Source organism: Coffea arabica, chromosome 1c (assembly GCF_036785885.1).
Source record: "Coffea arabica cultivar ET-39 chromosome 1c, Coffea Arabica ET-39 HiFi, whole genome shotgun sequence".
NCBI lineage: Eukaryota > Viridiplantae > Streptophyta > Magnoliopsida > Gentianales > Rubiaceae > Coffea > Coffea arabica.
The window spans coordinates 37375006-37390392 of NC_092310.1; the positions used below are offsets into that span (position 1 = coordinate 37375006).

The 15387-nt window shown below is 40.2% G+C and overlaps 1 protein-coding gene across 1 annotated transcript; it reads left to right on the forward strand.

The window, feature by feature from the left end:
- The first annotated feature begins 502 nt into the window (after positions 1-502).
- Positions 503-13991, forward strand: LOC113739265 (uncharacterized). Its single transcript, XM_027266499.2, has 2 exons — positions 503-2201; positions 13825-13991. Exons 1-2 carry the CDS (start codon positions 503-505, stop codon positions 13989-13991), a joined length of 1866 nt encoding a protein of 621 aa, XP_027122300.2.
- Positions 13992-15387: the final 1396 nt, after the last annotated feature.

Genomic DNA, 15387 nt, shown 5'->3' on the forward strand with positions numbered 1-15387 from the left:
AGCCGGGAAGATTGTCAATGTCTCTGCCCTGAAATCTCAGTTGGATGCTTTACAAGGGCAGGGAAGCAATGTGAAGAAGCCGCCGTTCAAAAAGAAAGAGGGGGATGCAACATTTATTTGGAACCAAAACCCTTCACCCAGACCCCGATACCAACACAGCCCAATCTACCAACCCCATTACCCTTACTACTCAAATCCGCATCCTGTATATACTACCAACATCCACCACCTTCGACCTCGCCCAAGCTATCCAAACCCACCTTCAGCCCCTTTTCAAATTTCCCAATCAAATCCACCCCAAAACCGACCTCGCCCTCCATATAACCCAAGATTTCCTCCACCAAATAGACCTGTTTACAACCATCCTCAACCTCCTGAACCTTACAACCGACCCCCTAGCCGTACATTTACCAATTTAGGCAGGCCTCTGGACCAATTGTATGACCAGTTGAAGGCCGCCGGGAAAATTGGTACAGTACCCCCTCCTACCTACCCATATGGTATGCCCGCGTGGTATAATCCACAAGCTGTCTGTGCTTATCATTCTGGGGCCCCCGGACATGCCACCTTTGATTGCAAAGCGCTTAAGCATAAAATCCAAGATATGGTTGAAGCCGGGGAGATTGTAATCCGGAAAAGGGAGGCGCAAGGGCCGAACGTAAATAGGAACCCTTTACCGGAACATGCCAATACCATTGGGGTTATTCTGGATGATACGGAGTATGTGGAACCAGTCAAAGAATTGGCAAGGGAAGCTGAAGTGTTTGGGGTCACAGACCAACCTTTTGTCATAGAACTGCCATTTGAAGAGGACGAGAAACCCTTTATCTTGGATCTCACGCCAGCTGAGAGTGAGTCTTTGGAGCCGGTGGTTATTGAATTCCCGAAGCAGGAGCCTGTCCTGAGCCTGCAACAAGTACCATGGAATTATGATGAACCTGACGTGCAGATTGGGGAAAGGTCAATTGCAAAGAAGGAAGTATCAGTGGTCACAAGATCGGGGAAAATTGCAAGCCCGTTTGAAGCAACCATTCCGATTCAAGCAAATAACTCTGAGCCACCCGCCAAACCAACAATTACCGAGAGAGAAGCCTTAGATTTCCTTAAAAGGCTCCAAAGAAGCGAATACAATGTGATCGAGAAGCTTAGCAAGTCGCCCGCTCAAATATCCATGTTGGATCTACTTTTTTCATCAGATGTGCATAGGGATGCATTGCTCGAAGTACTGACTAAAGCTCAAATTCCTAGAGACATTTCAGTTGATAATTTCTCACACGTAGTTGGGAATGTACTCTTCACCAAGCAAATTACTTTTTCCGACGAGGAATTGCCGTCGGAAGGCATTGGACATAACAAGGCCCTGTACATAGTTGTGAGGTGCAACGGAAAAATGCTGCCGAAGGTATTAATTGACAATGGATCTGCTCTTAATATATGTCCCTGGAGCACCTTGGAAAAGCTAGGATTGCAAGACGTCAAGTTGAGGCCTTCAGGGACCATAGTCCGAGGTTTTGATGGAGCGCAAAGAGAGCCAATAGGAGAAATTGATTTAGTAGTTGAAATGGGGCCCGCCCAGTTTCAAATAACCTGCCAAGTCATGCATTTTTCTAGTGTTTACAACGTTTTGCTTGGCAGGCCATGGATTCACAAGTCTGGGGCTGTGCCTTCTTCATTGCATCAATTGCTAAAGTTTGTAGTGAATGACAAGCTGATCACTATATTTGCCGAAGAGGATTGCCTTGTAATCACTGATTCTGGGACAAAAGAGGATGGAAGCCGCAATGTCACCATGACTCCCCATAGCACGGCTGATATCGTCTCTGTAAGTTGGATCACAAACGAGGAGCAAGTTCTACCAAAGGCCAGTGTTATGATGGCTAAGGAAATGATCCGAGGAGGTTATGAATTTGACAAGGGACTAGGACGAAATCTGCAAGGAGTTTTGAAGCCAGTGGAGATTATGGAGAAGAAAGATTCATTTGGCTTAGGGTTCCGACCAACTGCTAAGGATATCAAAGAAATGAAGGAACGTAAGAAAGCAGAGAAAGAGGGCAGGCAAAGGGTTTTTGACATTCCACCACTGCGGTATACTTTTCCACGACCAACAGAGGTTATCACATCAGAGGTTAATCCAGTCGACGAAATTGAAGCAAGTTTGGCTCAATTGTTCGTTGGGGCAACATTTGAGGATAGTGTTCCAGGCGAAGCTGAATTTCCTGACATCCCCGAAGGATCAATTCCCAATTGGACAGCCGAGTCCCTGCCCGTTCGGAAGGAGTTTCGGTAAACTAAAAGGGGTTTATCATTCATGTGAATTCATGAAAATACCTTTGCATCTGTAAATAGCCAATGAAAACAATTTTCCTTTTAACTAACGTTTGTGCATGTAAATATTGTTAAGTTTTCGTTTCAATTTGCTTTCAATCAAAGGTCTTTATGAAAATGCACAAGTTGTTCTTGTCATTGTTGTGTTGTTTATTCGATTGTTTATATTCATATTGCTTGATTCATTTGTTTGTTGTATGCTTATTTACTTATTATCCCACATTCGTTAATTCTTTCAGATGGCCAAAAATAAAATTATTTGACCCTTTGGATATCACAGTTCTGGAATACGATAATGGCAATCTCTATATCACTCACGACTTGGAGGTCTGTGAATCTGAACTCCAAAGCGAGAGTGATAATGAGGAAGTATTCGATTCTTTTGCAAAGGACTTTGAACAATATGAGGAAAAACCAAAACCGAACCTGGAAGAAACAGAAAAGGTTAACATTGGCACTGAGGATGAGGTTAAGGAGGTGCAAATTAGTATTCATTTGAATGAAAGGCAGAAAAAGGAGTTGTTTGAATTCTTGACCATGTTCCAGGATGTATTTGCGTGGTCCTATGATGATATGACTGGCATTTCAACTGATGTGGTGGTGCATAGGTTACCCACAGACCCTTCTTTTCCACCCGTAAAACAAAAACCCAGAAAATTCAAACCAGATATAAGTCTCAAAATAAAAGAGCAGATTGAAAAACAACTCAAAACCAACATTATCATTGTTTCCCATTACCCAATTTGGCTTTCAAATCCTGTCCCTGTTCCAAAAAAGAGTGGAGAGGTAAGAGTTTGTATTGACTATAGAGACCTTAATAAAGCCAGTCCTAAAGATGATTTCCCTCTACCAAACATTCACATTCTCTTAGACAATACGGCCGGACATGAGATTGAAACCTTTTGCGATTGTTTTGCTGGCTACCACCAAATTTTAATGGCAGAGGAGGATAGGGAGAAGACTGCTTTCATTACCCCTTGGGGTACCTTTTGCTACCGAGTCATGCCTTTCGGTTTAAAGAATGCTGGAGCAACATATCAGAGGACCATGACAACCCTATTTCATGATATGATCCACCGGGAGATGGAGGTCTACGTGGATGATATTATAATCAAGTCCAAAAGGGCAGAGGACCACTTGGTTGATCTGAAGAAATTATTCGAGAGGTTACGGAAGTACAATTTGAAGCTAAATCCTGCAAAATGCGCCTTCGGAGCACCTGCGGGTAAGCTGTTGGGATTCATTGTTAGCAAGAAGGGCATAGAAATAGATCCGGCGAAAATCAAAGCAATTCGAGATATGCCAGTGCCGAAAACTCAGAAGGACGTGAAAAGCTTCTTAGGGAAGATCAATTTCATTGGGAGGTTCATCGGCCAGCTAACTGCCACATGCGAGCCGTTGTTCAAATTATTGAGAAAGAATGTGCCGTTGTATTGGAATGAGGAGTGTCAACAGGCTTTTGACAAGATTAAAGATTATTTGTTGCATCCACCAGTTTTAGTGCCGCCCAAACCGGGCCGACCTTTGATTATGTATTTATCTGTACTCGATGGAGCAGTAGGGTGTGTTCTGGGTCAGCACGATGAATCCGGAAGGAAAGAACAAGCCATTTACTATCTAAGCAAGAAGTTCACGCAGTACGAGGCTAATTATTCATTCATTGAGAAAAGCTGCTGTGCATTGGCCTGGGCAGCCCAAAAGTTGAGACACTACCTGTTGAGCCATACCACTTATCTTATTTCCCGATCTGATCCTTTGAAGTATCTTTTGGAGAAGCCGATGTTGACTGGGCGTTTGGCGAAATGGCAGATAATTCTCTCAGAATTCGATATTGTTTTCACCTCACAAAAGGCGGTCAAGGGGCAAGCTATAGCTGATCATTTGGCGGAAAATCCAAGGGATGATGATTACCAACCACTCCGTACTTATTTCCCTGACGAGAGGGTCCTATTTGTAGGCGCTGCAGATGATATAAGTGAACAAAGTCCTGAATGGAGGCTTTTCTTCGATGGAGCTTCGAATTCTCTCGGAGCTGGAATTGGAGCTGTTTTGGTGTCACCCGAAGGGAAGCATTACCCTGCCGCTGCCAAATTGCAATTCGCTTGCACGAATAACATGGCTGAATATGAAGCTTGCATTTTTGGTCTCAAAATGGCGTTGGAAATAGAAATCAAAGAATTGATAGTTTTCAGTGATTCAGATTTGCTCGTGCATCAAACCTTGAAACAGTGGATAACCAAAGATTCGAAAATTCTACCCTACCATTGTAGTCTGCTTACTTTGGCCAAGCAGTTTCAAAATTTGGAGTTTAGACATCTCCCGAGAGCCAGGAATGCATTCGCCGATGCTTTGGCTACCTTAGCTTCTATGATCCAGTATCCTGATGAATTGAAGATCGAACCAATCCAAGTTCAACTTCAAGACAAGCCTGCCCACTGCTGGGTTACAGACGAGTCCTCGGATACTATTCCTTGGTTTAATGATCTTAAAGAGTTTCTCAAAACTGGGTCTTACCCTCTGCATGCTGGTACAAAGGACAAGAGTTTTCTGCGTAGAATGGCTTCAAAATTTTTCTTAAATGGAGAAGTGTTGTACAAAAGAACCTCGGATTTGAACCTTTTAAGGTGCATTGATGAAGATGAAGCTCAATATATGATGAAAGAAGTGCATAGTGGCGTTTGTGGACCTCACATGAATGGCCATTTGCTAGCGAAGAAAATCATGAGAACCGGATACTTCTGGCTTACTATGGAGCATGATTGTATAGATTTTGTCCGGAGATGTATAAAATGCCAAATGCACGGTGACATTATACGCGCTCCACCCACTGAACTGCATAGCATGACCGCCCCATGGCCCTGTTCAATGTGGGGTATGGACGTGATTGGTACAATCGATCCTCCCGCTTCAAATGGACATCGATTTATATTGGTGGCGATCGAGTACTTTACCAAATGGGTTGAAGCAGAGTCATTCAAACATGTCACGAAGAAGGTAGTGGCCAATTTCCTGAGAGATCACATCATCTGTCGCTTTGGAGTACCCGAAACGCTTATCACGGACAATGCCAAGAATCTGAACAATGACATGGTAGATGGACTATGTGAGCAATTCAAAATCAAACACCGCAATTCTGCCATTTATAGGCCTCAGATGAATGGAGCTGTAGAAGCCGCAAATAAGAATTTGAAGAAAATTATCCGCAAAATGACAGAAAAGCATCGCGATTGGCATGAATATGTATGGGATGGAAGCTGTATTACCAGCTGAGGTTGAAATTCCGTCGCTACGAATCCTTATGGAAGCTAAATTGGAGGGGGCCGATTGGATCAAGCAGCGCCATGAGCAATTGACTTTGATAGATGAGAAGCGATTCAATGCTATCTGTCATGGGCAATGCTATCAAAAACGTGTGGCCCGAGCTTACAACAAAAAAGTCCATCGGCGGGCATTTGAAGAAGGTGATAAGGTACTAAAGCGAATTTTGTCAATGCAAGATGAAGCTAAAGGCAAGTTCGCTCCAAATTGGCAAGGGCCGTTCATTGTCCAAAAGGTATTACCTGGCGGAGCTCTCATTTTGGCGGAAATGGATGGACGGGTTTTCCCTCAACCCATCAACTCAGATATGTGCAAAAAGTTTTTCATTTGATCATGCAAACTTTCTTTAGAAATTCATGCAAATGGCGAAATGCAAGTCAGGCCATCTTCTTTTACACTAAAAACATTTTATCTCTACTTGTCCCCTTTGAGCCATCAGAATTAACAATTTTCGTTTGATAACCCTTGAGAATTGCAAACCCCACACTGGGGCAAATTTGTTTCGAAAAAAAAAAAAAAAAAAGAGATAAAAAAAAAAAAAAAACCCTAAACTGGGGCAAATTTAGTTTTCAAAGAAAAATGCAAAAAGTGAGGAAAATACAATGAAAAATGCAAAGAGAGAAAATCTGATCAAACTGGGGCAAATTTTCCTCAGTATCGGAGTTGTTTTCAAAAGGGTGCAATCTCAAGTTATTTCACCCCTCGTATCAAATCTGCCTTCAAGCCTCAACCTTTCTTGAAAAACACCCCACCGGACCTCATTACAAAAGCCCAAAGTCCTGGTTTTCGTCACTTGCTGCATTTCTATTAGGAAATTTGTTAATCAACTGGCAGGTGATGTCTATAATGCTTTCGCCTAATCTCACAAGGGAAATGCATTCTACTGATGCCAGAAATCTTCAATTCATATTTCTGAGCCGATAATGGTCGAGATATTGCATGGTTCTTTAGGTGAAAACCCGAAAGGGCGCCTCAGCGAAAGAGGAAAAAAAAAGAAAAAAAAAAAGAAGAAAGAAGAAAAAAAGAAAAAAGAAAAAGAAAAAAAAGAAAAAGAAGAAAAAAAAAAAAAAAAAAAAAAAAAAAAAAAAAAAAAAAAAAAAAAAAAGGGTGGGGGCAATCTTGGTGAAAACCCGAAAGGGCGCCAAGGTAGGTTTTCTCAACAGACAAGCTCAAGAAGGAACAGTCGATGACCTGGTTCATTTGGGGTTTTCCTCATATTTGTGATACTTCTGCCAATATCGGATTCCGAAGAGAAAATATCCAAAGTTTTGAATATGATATTCGTTGGTTAAATTTGTATTTGTTCTTTACAAATATTCTTTTGCAAAATGTATCTTTATAAACCTCTTGGTTATTCTCAAATCATTTGTGTATGAATGCTTATGATTGTCTGCATTCTTTTGCATGTTCATCTTTGCCTGACATAGGAAATAATCTTGCATATACATTGATTGTTATGTGATAAATTTTCACGCATCATTCTTTCACCATTGAATTCAAATGAATGATAAACCCTGAGGTTTATGCAAAGATAGGGGATTCAATCATCAGTTACAAGGAGTAACATACAACAAAGCTACCACCTGGATTGGGTGACGTGGTAAATCTGCATTTTATCAGTCTCAGAAATTAAAAGGTTTAAGGCAGACGCCGCCAAGCCGAAATAAAAGCATCACCAGACTCATGTTTACACGATTCTCAAGGCAAACCGGATCAAATAATGGTGGCAAGCCCATTATTTCTTCTTTTCTTGCAGGAATGTGGCATTTACAAACAAAAGCAGCCACTCTCTTTTTGGCACCTAAACCGATGTCAGACAAAGCTTCCCAGTAAACAAGGATCGATGTTACTTGCAAGACTCGATCATAAGAAACAGCATCAGCTATCGTTTCGGTCACAGAAATCCAAATTTCCCTCTTGGTACAAAAGTTGAACTATTCTCAGGTAAAAAAAAAAAAAAAAAAAAAAAAAAAACTCAATTCATTGTTTAAATTTCCCCAGTGCAGTCCCGTTTTAAATTCTTGTTCGGGCCAGTCCCGTTTTAAATCTTTGTTCGGGTCAGTCCCGTTTTAAATTCCTGTTCGGGTCAGTCCCGTTTTAAATTCTTGTTCGGGCCAGTCCCGTTTTAAATCTTTGTTCGGGTCAGTCCCGTTTTAAATCCCTGTTCGGGTCAGTCCCGTTTTTAATTCCTGTTCGGGCCAGTCCCGTTTTAAATTCCTGTTCGGGCCAGTCCCGTTTTAAATTCCTGTTCGGGCCAGTCCCGTTTTAAATTCCTGTTCGGGTCAGTCCCGTTTTAATTCCTGTTCGGGCCAGTCCCGTTTTAAATTCCTGTTCGGGCCAGTCCCGTTTTAAATTCCTGTTCGAGTCAGTCCCGTTTTAAATTCTTGTTCGGGTCAGTCCCGTTTTAAATTCCTGTTCGGGTCAGTCCCGTTTTAAAATTTCTGTTCGGGCCAGTCCCGTTTTAAATTCCTGTTCGGGCCAGTCCCGTTTTAAATCCCTTGTTCGGGTCAGTCCCGTTTTAAATCCCTTGTTCGGGTCAGTCCCGTTTTAAATTCTTGTTCGGGTCAGTGAAGTCCCGTTTAAACTTTCTGTTCGGGTCAGTCCCGTTTTAAATTCCTGTTCGGGTCAGTGAAGTCCCGTTTAAAATTTCTGTTCGGGCCAGTCCCGTTTTAAATCCTTGTTCGGGCCAGTCCCGTTTTAAATTTCTGTCCGGGCCAGTCCCGTTTTAAATTTCTGTCCGGGCCAGTCCCGTTTTAAATTCCTGTTCGGGTCAGTCCCGTTTTAAATTCCTGTTCGGGTCAGTCCCGTTTTAAATTCCTGTTCGGGTCAGTCCCGTTTTAAATTCCTTGTTCGGGTCAGTCCCGTTTTTTTAAAAGTCCTGTCCGTTCAAATCATTCTGCCACCGAATAAAGCAGGTAAGTATTTGGTGTCTACTTCTTTGTCTCAAGTTTTTCCAAAACTCAGACAAAGAGGGGCAAACTGTAGACACCAAATTTTTGGTGTAATTTCTTTTACTTTTTATTCTCATTTGTCGTGGTTGCTTTTAGTTTTTTTTAGTTTCTAGTTTCTATTTTAATTTTTAAGTTTTAACGTAGAAAAATTATGGAAAAAGAGAAAAAAAAAAAGGAAAAGCATTCAAAAATTATGCTTTAGTTGTTTTGATTTAAATTCAATGTTTTCTTGGAAAAACATGAAAAATGAAAAAGGGGGAACCCCGATTGCGGGTTTTGGGCTATTTAAGAAAAAAAAAAATCAAAAAATCATAATTCCATTTCTGCCGAATCCATTTCCATTTCACTTCCCAATCTAGCACCTTCCATTGCTATTGCCGACCAACCCCACTCACAATAACCTCAATATAAACATTCCATTAACCATACACTCCACAATATACCATTCCCAATGCACTACAATAGCACTTCCATTTTTTTCTTTCGGCCGTGAGCTGTGAAGTGATCAACCTTCCTTAGAAATAACGACCGAGTGAGAGAGCCGAATTGCTTGCTCATTTCTTTTCTGTCCGTAAACTAGAAAGAAAGGAGAGAGACTAGCTGACTATCTTCCTTTCATCCGTGAGTTGGTGAAGAGATTGAGAGCCACATTATCTTCATCCTAGTCGCAGGTTGGAGCAAGGGAGAGGAAGAGCTAGCCGGCTGCATTTCTGGACTGCCGAAGGGAGGAAATATTTTTTGCAACTAGCCGAGGGTGTTGAGCTCCAAACTGAGGTAATTTCTGGACCTAGACTAAATGTTTATAGGTTGATGAAGTTGTTTAAGGGCATGCATGTGAGGATTGTGTGGCTAGATGATAACTTAAGTTATAGAAAAATCTGTTTGTGAAGAAAATGGTTGCCGAGAGTTTAAGCTGGAAATTTGCAGCTACGGTTGACCAAGTTTTGATCATCTGAGTTATATGTATGTTTAACTAACCAAAGTCTGGATGATCTAGCTCTGCATGAAGCTAATTAACTTGGATTAAACAAGAAAATTGAAGGAATACCAAAAATCCGGTTGCATGCATGTCAATCGAGAGAATTGGGATGAATTTCTGGTTAAATGGTGATTTTGATGACATTTGAACTTGATTTTGGATCCAATCTGATAGATAGTTTGTTATTTGGTCTTGCATGTGATCTTTATGGCTGGGAATTCGGTTGTATGGCTGGAAAATTTTATTGGATGTTGCTGGATTGTTAAACCAATCTTCCAGCTTAGCCGATGGAGTTGTTTTGGGCATTTTAGTATGAAATTTGCTGGAAAGTGCTTGATTCTCACTTGGTTGTATGTTTAGCTAACTAAATACTGGATGATCAAGCCCTGCATGAGATTAATTGGCTGTGTGTAAACCAGAAATTTGAGTGAAACAAAAATCTGTTGCACGCATGTTTATTCCAGAAATTTGCATGATATCTTCTTGGGTTTCTTGTTTGTTTGGATTATGATGGTGGGTTTAGTTGTGGGCTTGGTCTAAAGTTGTGACGTTGAATTTAATTACATCTAATCAAGGTTGTGATAAAAATCTGAGTTTATAAGAAAATTGCTGCAAAGTTCACTCAGGAAATTCTGCCACAGCTTTGGTTTTTTTTTCGGCCATGACCCATTTCTTTTCTTGTTGCTGTTTTCTTCTTTATAAATAGCTCATCAAGTGAGTTTTGTCACATAATGTGTTAGTTAATCTTGTTTTGAAAAAAGAAATTAGATAAGTAGTGTTTGAGTTTGCATGCCTAGGGTCTAAAACACATGAATCATGATCCAACACCTTGCTGAAATGCAAACAAGCAGGCTGCCGAAACCATTTCAGCATGTATGTTTCAGAGTTTTGGTATGATATATTTCCATGTTTTCTGGTCATTTGGATTGTGATCATTATGTAGTCCGTTACTTGGTTTAAGGTTATGATGTTGGGTTGAAAATATCTGATTAAATCCGTATATTTGAATCAAAATCTGGTCTGCACCATGCAAAGGAAAGAAAGGCCGTTGGCTGGGAAAATTGCAGAATGTTTTTTGATGCTTTGCATGATCTCCTGTCCGAACTTCTGATGTTTAAACATAAGGGTCTTATGATGGAAAGTGAGATGAATGTTTGGTGATGTGTTTAGATGCTTGAAATAGAAATGTTGTTACTTAAGATAATGAAATGAAAAATGCAAATTGCGATGGTCTCTTGGCTGCAGAAATGTTTGTTTTGGTTGCAGAAACAAGTTTCCACGTAGCTGCATGTTGGTTGCATGAAAATAAATTCTGATTTTTGCACCTTGATCCCCAAGTCTCCCCTTAAGCCACTAAGGCCCAGAAACTTTGAAAATTTAATCAATTGGGTCCCTTGGATTTCGCAGCAATGTACTATGGCCCAATTACTTGACTTATTTGATCAATCTTGTTACTCTATAGTCTTCATTGCTGCTGGTATGTTTTGGTTAGACTCTTGCAAGTTTTTTTTAGGATGAGATCAAAGGGTTTCAAGAACTTTATGGGGTAATTTGGGCTTTGTGTGGATTTTAGATGTTTTGATGATTCAATCAATAGTTGGGGGCTTTATTTCATGAATATGGAAATCTTAGGCATTTAAATGCTTCTAATTGTTCAATTCCATGTTTATGTGATTGCTTGTGATTGCTTGACCTTGGCTTTGTTTTGAGACCCTTGAAGTTCCCAAAAATGTTTATTTAGGTTTGAGTGCTTGGTTATTTTTCTCAATTTGGTCCTTGGTGGCTTTTAATTCTACAACTTCATTGCTTATTGCTTCAATTAATGATTTAGTGGCTTTAGGATCATGTGAGCTCGGTATTTACACTTTTCTTTTAATTTTCCTCAATTAAAGAGGTACCTTGACTTTTTTATTGTTTTGAAGCCATTTTTCTTTCATTTGGACACCATTCCAAGGGGGCGGTATAATTTCTTTTATCCCTTTTTGTGTCTCTCCTATGTGACTCAACGTGCTAAGTGAATTGCATGTCTACTTTGCTTTCCTAGCTTTTCTTTAATTCCTTTTACTTATGTCATTTATTTTTATTTTCATTAAGTTATTCTTTTAATGGGGTATGTGTACACCTCTTGGCTTGTAATAGATAGGGCTGTGGCAAGCAATTTGGTCCATTTTCCCTTTCCCCTTTTGTTTTAGTTAGTGAATGTAACAGGTTCATTAGCTTGGTTGCATGCCTACGTGTTAAGTGTTAACTTGCTTTATGAGGTTTTTGCATTTAGTCGAGCATGCTAAGTGTTATGTGCTATATGTTTATGAGTGTTTGGCATGTCTACTCGCTTTTCATAGCCTGAATGAATGTGATGGATGAATGTACGTTTCCACTAGTCCAACGCTAGTCGGAATTCATAGAAAGGGCTAGTCCAACGCTAGACCCAATAGACTTTTTCCTTTCTTTTTCATTAGTGCATCATTTGCTTGCTCACCACATATCATGCAACTTTCTTTAGTTTTGTCATTGGGCATGTTCCTCGAATCCCTTTCCCCCTCATTTTAGGTTTTGCATCTCATGCTAGCTATAGGGTTCATTTTGCTTGAGTGTCCCCTTAAATATGGGATATAGACGAGTGTGGCTTTTTCTAAGCCTTAGCACGCTTGTATTCCCTCTATAAAAGGGCAAATTGAGTCACGATTTAGGTCTCCCCGTACTCAATATGCATGAATTCCCTAGGTCCATGCATCCATTCTCTTATTTTTTACCCTCGTTACACTTTCGCTTTGCACACGTGCACCTTTATAATCTTCACTTGCACACGAACACTTTTATCATCACTTGCGCACATGCACTTCATATTATCATTTCACATACCGTACCTTGCCCACTCACGTGCACATTTTCATTTACATATTTATTGTTTTTTTTTTTTTATTACTTTTTTTAAACTCATGTCCTCACATTGCCTACATGCATTTCATTCATTTGCATCCCACTTGCATTATTCGTGACCTCTCCAAAGGGTCATTATTGGGCTTCACAATTAATGTGATTGGCACCATTCAACCTTTGAAGAGAAATTTCCCCCAATACCCCTAGGTCTAGGGTTTGCATTCATATAGTACATCCAAATGTAATAAATTCTTTGGTTAAAACAAGAAAATATTTGATTAAATCATGCAACTAGCCTTGGCTAGGTCGAAGGGGTGCCTTGGATTTTTATCCTTGCTTTCCCCTTCGTCAAATGTGACTCCCGAACCTTTTTCGTTGGTTTACGTGGACTAGGAGTCGTTTAAAAGGGGTTTCTTAATATTTTTTCCTATTTTTCTTTAAAAATTCATTTTTAGGTGACTTGGTACACCTTAACTCATTACCAAGTGGCGACCCCGATTTTTTACTTCAAAAACCCTTTTTAAACTATAATTTTGGGTCAAATCGTCGCATTCTCAAGCCCCCATTTAGACCCATTTTTCTTTTAAATAACAATTCATTTTCCAATCACAAATTGAATCAAAAAATACATTTTCTCAAACCATTTATTTATTTTATCAAAAAATGGGGCGCGACACTGAGAGTTTTGACGACGGATAAAAGAAAGAAGGGCCGGTTGGAAGAAAAAAAAGCTATGGAAAAGAAAGGAAAGCAAGGGGTTGGCGGTTGGGTTAAGGAGAAAGGCCGAGAGAAAAAGAAAAAGGGGGGGAAGAGACTAGTTGACGGTTGAAGGAAGGTTGTGGAGAGAACCTGAAGAGCAAGAGAGATAGGAGATTGAGAGAGGTTGTCTGCTGGGGAAAGAAACCAAGAAAGAAAACAAAGAGGAAGAGAGGTAGCTACGGGCCAGATCAGAGGAAGAAGGAAGGGAAACGGTGAAGGAAAAGAGAGAACTTTGAGAGGGTTTTGAGAGGGTTTTGGGGCGGAGGAAAACGAAAGACCAGAAAAGAAAGGAAGAAAGCTACAGGAATCATAAGGAAAAGGGGGGTGACGGGCCGAGCAAAGATTTCCTTTTTCAATCATATCAAGCCTTGATCTGCTTTGTTCAAAAGGCTAAAGGTAATATTCTTCTACGTTGGTTGTTCGTAGATCGCTGAGTTTATGTCCAAAGTGCAGAAACTTTCGCTTTCATGCCTGTTTTTCTTCCTTCCTATGAGTCTTGTTTTGTGAATCCGGGTGGAGTGGAGAAACCCGTGGATTTAGCCTGGGTTTGGGGACAAAAGTTTGTGATTTGCTTGCTGTTTAATTGATATGCTAAATACGCATTTACCGCAGGCTTTTGGTTTTATGTCTTGGTTGCATTTTTCCTATCCAGTAGTAATATTGGATCTGTTGAGAATAGGAAGTTACATTTGTGTGTTGTTGACAATGTCAGAATGAAATTTTTGTGGTTTTTGGCCAATAAGTGTGATGAGTTTTTGGTTCTGGTTGGGGATTGGTGAACCTGTTTCATTACCTTGCTGCGTTTTATGATTTCCTTCTTGCTTTATCCTTTGTGTTGTTGATTCTTGGGCATGAGCTTTTAGAAGACAAAAGGCATAAGTTGCCTGAGTTTCGTTAGCTTTGAGACTGTTTGTATGATCCGTGAATTCGATAAAGCAAACCCATAAATTTGTGCATGAACTTGGATCTTGTAAAGTTTTTCCCATCCCAGGTTTTCCTTCCCCTTGTATGATATTTTGGAGGATAAGTTTGTAGTACTGAATGAGAACTTGGAGTTTAGTTTTGTTGCTGGCTGTTTGTATGTGAGATTGTGAAAGTCCCTGAAGCATCAGAAATTACAAATGCTATTTAGTCTTTGCATGCTATTTTATTCTGATTTCCTTTTGTGTCCAAACTAAGAGGAATGTTTGATGATCCTGTCACATGGGTTCAGTTTGCATTGCACATAAAATCTGCTGCAACAAGCTCAAAGCTCTTGGTCCTGTGTGCAGCAGCGTGCGCAGATCCTTTTTCTTTTCCTTAGATTGCCGAAGTTTTGACTTTGTTTGAACGCTTGATTGGTTTGCGGTTTGACTGAGATGTCATGTTCGTGATTGGGAACTTAGTGTCGCGCCTCACTTTTTGAATGGTGTGGTTGTGTGTGGTGTGTGAAATGTGAATGTGTGTGAAAGTGACAAAATAAAAGGCCGTGGGATTGTGAAATGCGACGATTTGGTCAAATAATGTTCAAAAAGGGTTTTTGGGATAAAAATGGAGTCGCCACTTGGTATAGAGTTAGGGTGTACCAAGTCACCCAAAAATGATTTTTGTTTTTGAACGAAAAAGTAAACAAACCCTTTTTAAAGAACTTTTGAGTCTACGTAACTAAAGAAAGGGATCGGGGGTCACATTTGATAAGGGAGAAGGCAAAGGCAAAGCCTAAGGCACTCCCTTACCCTAACCAAAGCAAGTTGCGTGACTTAGCCCCACTTTTCCTAATTATTCTACCCAAGGTATGTATCGCATGTTGGATATGACTATATGAATGCAAAACCTAGACTTAGGAGGACATGGGGGGTAAAATTTCTCTCCAAAGTTTGAGTGATGCCAATCACATTAATTGTGAAGCCCAATGATGATCCTTTGGAGAGGTCACACATAATCCTAAATGACGTAAAAATGAGTGAAATGAATGCATGCCATGTGAAAATGTGAGTTTGTGTGAAGTGAAAAAGTGATAAAAACAAGAGTGTGTAAGTGGAAGTGTGCAAATGGATGTACAAGATAAGGTGAGTAAAGTAATAATGTGAAAATGTATGTGAGATAACATAAAGTGCATGTGTGCGAGTGATATTATAAAGTGTAAGTAGTTGAGTGAAAACGTGCAAAATTAAAGTAGTGTGAAGTGAGAATGTG